The sequence below is a fragment of the Montipora foliosa genome, chromosome 1 (genome assembly GCF_036669935.1).
Source record: "Montipora foliosa isolate CH-2021 chromosome 1, ASM3666993v2, whole genome shotgun sequence".
NCBI classification, from domain to species: domain Eukaryota; kingdom Metazoa; phylum Cnidaria; class Anthozoa; order Scleractinia; family Acroporidae; genus Montipora; species Montipora foliosa.
The window spans coordinates 19,713,966-19,721,069 of record NC_090869.1 but is presented as its reverse complement, the minus strand read 5'-3'; the positions used below and the strand labels follow the sequence as shown (position 1 = coordinate 19,721,069).

At 41.5% G+C, this 7,104-nt stretch overlaps 1 protein-coding gene across 1 annotated transcript in view; it reads left to right on the top strand.

The window, feature by feature from the left end:
* LOC137992302 (Bardet-Biedl syndrome 4 protein-like) overlaps positions 1 to 5,405 on the top strand; it is a 23,966-nt gene extending 18,561 nt beyond the window's left edge. Inside the window, exons 11-16 of the mRNA XM_068837571.1 lie at positions 4 to 156; positions 1,283 to 1,374; positions 2,112 to 2,191; positions 2,943 to 3,012; positions 3,738 to 3,879; positions 4,617 to 5,405. Coding sequence (XP_068693672.1) covers positions 4 to 156; positions 1,283 to 1,374; positions 2,112 to 2,191; positions 2,943 to 3,012; positions 3,738 to 3,879; positions 4,617 to 4,781 — 702 coding nt within the window. The 3' untranslated portion in view covers positions 4,782 to 5,405. The remainder of the gene's footprint in view (positions 1 to 3; positions 157 to 1,282; positions 1,375 to 2,111; positions 2,192 to 2,942; positions 3,013 to 3,737; positions 3,880 to 4,616) is intronic.
* Positions 5,406 to 7,104: the final 1,699 nt, after the last annotated feature.

Below are 7,104 nucleotides of genomic sequence, written 5' to 3'. Positions count from 1 at the left end.
CAGGCAATTCTTGGAGCAGGATCCATGATTCAGTCCCATGGGGATTATGACGTCGCCCTGACCAAGTACCGCATAGCTGCCGCAGCTACTCCTGAGTCACCACACCTTTGGAACAATATTGGAATGTGCTTCTTTGGCAAAAAGAAATATGTAGCAGTGAGTTAGATGAGTGTTTTCATTGAACTTTTCCGTAATGACGACGAGCTATTTGAATGAGATGGAATTGGGCAACGTTGAAAATGCGTCTGATTATTTAGTGTAACATAAAGAATAATATTGGACGGTTTATGCTGGATCATGCCAATTGTGATAGTAACTTACTGGTTAGTTCGTCTCAGAAGAAAATAGTTCGTGTGGACGCATAAGCTGAACCTAAGCGCTGTAAGGCGCTGTTAGCCGCGGTAATTTTTGTCGCAGTTCACATTGCATTATTCTCACATTGCTAAACAAATTGCGTGATGTGTGATACACCAGGCGGCGTTTGCTGCAACTTGCCTCGTTTTCGATGATCAAATGAGGTTAAAGGAACATTTTCACTGGCCATTGCGACACAAGTTGCAGGACAGATGATACACTGCGCATTGCTTGCAAAATTCGTTGCAACGTTGCGTGAAGCATTGCGGAAAGTCGTACTCAATTCTGGTTTCTGCAACTTGTGTCGTAACGTTTTTGACCGTACCGGGCAATGTTTCGTGCAACTTATCTTGCCATGGCGTTGCGAGACAAGACGCACGAAAAAATGCACAGTGTAACAGCACCTTTAATGTAATTTATGGAGTTAAAAAAAAAAAAAAACAAATTAGTGAGAAAAAAATAACAATAATTTACAGCATGTTTTCTCCATAATTCAATAATTTGTGTGCAATGAATTTAGGGGCACATGTCAACAGCACTAACATAAACTCAAAGTTAACTGAATAGAGTGTAATGTGTAGTGCTAGATTTTCTATCCCATATGAACCATGTGAGCGTTAGCCCTACTGATGGAAATGGGCCCACATCAGTAGGGCTAACGCTCACATGGTTCATATGGGATAGAAAATCTAGCACTACACATTACACTCTATTCAGTTAACTCTGTTTAAAATATAAGTGCTACACGGCCAACGTTTGTATAAACGTAACCTTTCCTTGTACTTGTAACAAACACTCAGCCTTTTTTATGTGACTTTATAATGTGGCTCTTAAATTAATGGACAGTGTGGAACGTGATCTGTGGTGTGGGAACACCCTTTACTTCGATCTCGAGTTTATTTAAAGCTGTTAATTTTGTTTCTCCCAGGCTATCAGCTGTTTAAAGCGAGCAACATACATGGCGCCATTTGAGTGGAAAATACTCTACAACCTGGGTATCATCCACCTCACAATGCAACAGTATCCTTCACGTTTGCACGAAGAAGCTGAAGATCTTTAACCTATGAAATTCCGACTGTAAACCAAAATCATATCACGTCATATTAAAGTAGATCAAATGAAAAGTTGATCTTTGATGAGAGGGGAAAACCGGAGTACCCGGAGAAAAAACGTCTCGGAGCAGAGAAGAGCACCAATAATTCAAAAATGAACACTTAAGACATCGTGTCCGGGATTTGAACCCAGGACATCATGGTGGAAGTAAACACTGCGCCTGGCTCTTTCATTTACTGTAAAGTTGGCAATTAGTGAAAGTTATCAAGGTCGAGTTGTTAAAGTAAGGGTTAATACTTAAACGGAGTAAATACTGTAATACCCTTAACCGGTTTCACCATCGCTGTTCATCAAAATGGAACCGATGTTGAAGCAAATTTTGAAGCCGATTGCCCGGGCCGTGAGTTTTTCCTCTAGTCATTGTGTAAAGTTAAATGCTATTAGAAACTCGATTAGTTTACAATCAAAAATGCCATAATTATTTCGCAAAGAATGACCTATTTGGAGCTTTCAGGGTTAGCGCTTGCCCTGCTTTGTTCACCAAAATGAAAGACATTTATAGTTTAGATGGTCATTTAAAATGTAGATCTCTTTTTGTTGGTTGTATTTTTTTTCATTTCGAACTGAGAATTTGCCGGAAAGAATGAATTTGGTGGTGCTGGGGGTTCGAAGTCGGACTTAGTACTGTCCTTAACATGCGCTAGATATGCTTCTGCATTTCATTTTCTCAGTGCTGCAATTACGCTCAAACCAAAACACGGTCAACTGTTCATGCTGCTAGCAAGTGAGTATTTGTTCGTTTGTTTGCGCTGTATCATCCGGGGCAGCTGCACGTAACCTCAAATGGCTTTTGGTACTGAAAATGTCCCTTAACCTACAGCATACTATTGTGTAGATCTATTGTTTATATTTCCTCCTTGAAAGTTTCCTTTCATGTTCCATTAAAATTACCAAAAGCAACAGTTATGCATTTTACCCACGACAGAGCAAGTTAGAGGTTGCAAAAAATTTAATGCGTTTTGTGATGTTATTTCGTGGAGACCCATGCCTTTCATTGCAACCATGTCAAAAATGTTGGAACACGTAAAATTTTTTCAGGTCCAATCTCCTATTTGCCAAGTCGTCTTCCCCAGCCCTCTCTAACATTGTTGGGTTTCTCTCCCATATATGACAGTACGCCCCCCCCCCCCCCCCTTCCCGGGGGGGTTTCTTTACGGTGCTACAGATATAGATCGGTTCATGAAGTCAACATTGAATATTTGGAGCTTAGGCCCTGGTTGTTTTAGAGCTCTGGCAGCATAAATAATTGCGAAAACCTTAAAATTGTGCAGGTTGGCAAGGTGTCCCAACGACTTCATTCAACGGAGATTTTAGTTCGGACGCGAGACAATGGAGTTGCAGCTCTGTCGAAATCTATATCAGCCGTTAAAAGTTTAGGGGGAAATTACGAGTTTCGTGCTTAAAATATTTTTCTTCTAGGTTTACTTGTAACCTTGACGTTCTGACGTTCATCTTTGTTCTGACTTCTATCTCAGTTGCTTTGACACACTTAGAAGACCAGGAAAATGCAAAACAAGCATATGAACAAGCCACGGCCTTGGACAAGTAAGATTAAAGAATGTTAGCATCGGGTACGAGTGCGAGTACGAAAACAAGTACAACTTGTACTCGGTCACGAAGTCACGTTCTATACGCATTTAGACAAGCGCACGGTATGATACGAGTTCCAGTATAAATTCCCCCCCCCCCCCCCAAAAAAAAAAAAATTATATATACATATATATTGTTAGTATATGCTTATGATAGCTTGAAACTAAAAGAAACATTTCTAAATCAAACTCTAAATCAAGGATGGCACAGTCGATTAGTGCGCGGCTTTGGTCCTGAGTTCGATTCCCGGATCTCACATCCTTGTTGCGACTTGTTTGCGTTCTGTGTAGCTTAAGTAGCTTTAAATACTCTTAAAACGGAGCACTGATGGCAAAGGGGGAGTAAAATGAGCGCACCGTAGGCCTCAGGTTTGTCAGTTGAATTACTGTTACGGGTTATCGAATTTAAATATGGTTTCTTTACTTAACCGTTACTTTAAACGCAATTTCCTTTTGACAAACTCGTAGTTAACGCTGTGCAGTAATCCCTGTGCAGTAGTCCCAGTAATCCCAGAACTCGTGCTCGACGTCGCACCCGTTGTCGATGCTAACATAACTTTACTAACTCCGTAATTAAAGACTACGGAAAGTTAATTCAGAAGATTGTGGTATTTTGACGACTTGTCATTTTTATTGCTACTTAGTTCTTTACTTATCTTTGGTCCTCTTAATTTCTTTTAGCACAGATCCATCCATCAACTTGAATTTTTGCATCTTCCTGTACAACACAGGAGAGAAAAAAGAAGCTTTGAAACAGTTAAACATATATGAGAGGAAGATGGAAGAGGTCAGATCTGTTAAGGGCAGTGACATTGATCAAGAGGTCAGTAATGCATTTAATTTTTAGGTAGCTAGCACCTCATCAAATTTGCCCTGCACTTCAGGCTCTGCAATGCCCTAAAACATGGTGATTTTAAAACCTTTTCAGTTCATCTAAAGCTCACAATGCTCTTGTCTTTTAAAGACATAAAAACTGGCCATAAATTGACCGAGCAGTGAAGGGGGATGAGCTCGATAACTGGTCGACGTCGCAAATTACATGTACTTAGTTTTCATTGCGCTATTTGCAAAGAATTCCCTGGAGAGTTCCTCCCCAGCTAGCTCGTAGATCGAATTGCAGTTGGTTTTTCCAGTTCAGTTTTGAGAGCCTTGTGACTTTGGGGAAGGTGAAGGAAATTGGTTTGGGACAAGCCTAGAGAGTGAATGTAGGGAAAAACCTTTTTACGCGATGACAGACATTTAAACATTTTCACTGAGCTATTTTCCTAGTTTCAACTAGACTTCGACTAGTTCCTCTTTCGCCGCTTAGTTAGTCGAGTGCAAGGAAAAGACAGGCACGAGAAAAAAATGGTCTCGGGAAATCTGCAATCCACGTTTCGCTCGTGCTCGACTAACTAAGCGGCGAAAGAGGGACAACTCGTAGTCCAGGTTGGAACCATGGCCTGATGCAGTGTAGACTCGAGAAGTGCTATTTCAAAAACGAGTGGCGTGTGCCCAAGGCCGCAAGCCCGGGGTCGTTATTATTTTCGAGTGTTTTAAATGTTTTGTCATTTCCCGCAGCTCATTGATGTTGCAATGAAACTAGGACCAGCTTTACAAGTCGGAGAGAACCTTGTCTGGGAAGGAAAAGCGGCTGACCAGTCGTCACGAGGAACCAAGCCACAACCCCAAGGATCCGTGGCTAGCAGCAGTTCGTCTTTCCAAGAAGACGGTTCTTTTGTTTAATTAAAAAAAAAAAACGTTCAGAAGGAAGCCAGAGCTGGTAGAAGCAGAGGTTTAGATCAGTGCAATCTTGAGTACCGTGCTTGTATAATGTTCAAGGAGAGTTATTACGGAGGAATGGTTAGAAGAGTCGGCGAACTTCAAAGAGTGATCTTATTGTCATGGTTCTCGTTTATTCACATGTCCCTGAATTGAAAATGGTGTCAGGGTAGCTGTGGGTTGTGTGCTATTTTGCGAGTGTTTCTCTACTTGAGCGATTTTAAAACGAAATTATTCGCTGGCGATGCTCCGTTTTTGGTTGTTTGTTTATCTCTGTCCAGTCTAAGCTCACGGCATCTCATTCGACGCAAGTCTAATGGCGAAGGGATTCTGTGTCCCTCGCAATGTCGCAGTTGGACTTGCTTCAAAATGTGATCTCGGTTCAGCAAACGGCTTCATTTAGTGTGGTTCTGAAGCTAAATAAAAAATGTAGTTTCCAAGTTTGCCCGACCTTGTCAGGGCATGAACCATATGTAGATACATGTTATCGTTGACTTAAAGGTAATATGTCACTTAAGTTAATTAAGAATTTATGTGTTTGATGCTCAAGGAATCGTAAATATACCGCTCGTGGTAATATTGTCTCTGTTCCTTGTCAGATGTTTTTCTACAGATAACCCCATGTCCCCGAATCTTGCAGACCTATTTCGGAAAAAAGGCAGGTCTTCATGGACGAACGTTCCTGGTGACCTGCTGAGGTGGTTCGTTGTCGCTGAGAAATGCACTAATAGGGTTGTGACAAGAATGGACCCGCTACACTCAAGTGGGACACTTTATGACAAATACATAAGGTTGCGTTAGACTGGCGAGGTGACAACCTCCTTTCCAGGGTCTCTCCTCTTTGCCTCCTTGGGAACGAGGTTGGCGAGCAACGGTTATAATTCCGCGTTCAAGTACACTAAATGAGAAGTCCACCTAAAAATTCTTGTCCAACACATTACTAAATACATGTACCTCGTTGCCAGGACGTCTCTCTTAGCCAAGGGTGAGGTCCTGGGAACGAGGTTGGTTGGCGAGGTGAAAGTGCTGCACATATATAAAATGACACCCCTGGCCGTCATTATTAACAAACCATTATCTAACCGACGATAAGGCCTAAAACTTAAAACTGCAAACGATATCAAAGCGCATGCAATGGCCTCCTTGTTTGGCTCTTACGTTGTTGGTTGTGTATTTGTCGTGAAGTGTGCCCCTTAACTGTGGCGAATCCATAGTCGCCGTGACTGTTCACTGCATCGGATGGTATTTAATAGTACAGGCAATCCCATGATTTTTCTCTCGCAATTTGTAACAAATAAGCACGAGTAAACTGCAGTTGCTTCGAGTGCAAGTCTTTGAAAAAACACGATTACTTATTAATAATGCACATGAAAGAACTTCGAGATTATCTCAGAAACAAAAGCAACGCACGAGTATCACGCAGTGACTCAAAAAAGAGCGCTAAGCGGGCTTTGCATTTGATTGGCTATCTGTGAGTTTCTTTGATCATGGTTGGTCGTCACCTCGATCTTTTCTGCACTGTTGTCTGAAAACTGCATTTCTCTCAGCTAATCAGAATGGAGTAATTTGCTACTGTATATTATGATACAAGAAAGAGCCATTCATATCGTGCATTCGGACTCCATTCCGTGCGAACTATTTGTGTAATTTTAACCATCGCACTTTCTTTTACTGCTATGTTCACTAGACCCAACACTGGTATACGGTATTTGGTGCAATTGACGACGGAGTCAAGATAACGCCAAAAAGTTGGAATTTATTCTTTTGTGTTTACTTTTCCATACCCTGACAAGCCACAATTATTACACAATTGAAATTATTCTGCGTATCATGCGCAATAGCTATCTTGGACGGTTTGTCCACGCCATCTTTAAAAGAAGGAGAGATTACAGGACCACTCAATTTTCTTGGAGTATTGGACGGACTGTCTTTCTGCAATTGGTTCGGTATCAGAACTTGGCAATTGCGCAGACAGAGAATTGATTTAACTGATTAGATAAATTGTCGCATACCCACGCCGTGCCACCCAGCTCCAACTCTCAACCGTCTTACGGTACATCCACCGTAAGGAGCCTATTTGATGGGGCTCCTGCCACCGTGTATTCCGCTTCCAACAGTGCTGGGAAATCGTTTTACTTTTACATTATTCCTTACAATATTCATACTTGTCGAAACTGGAAACTGCAAATCCTGTTTTGTTTAAATAGCAAAAGATAAATAGCTAGCCATTAACAAGCACGTGCGAAAGAAAACCCTTTCACGAAACCATGGCAACGGCAAACAATGG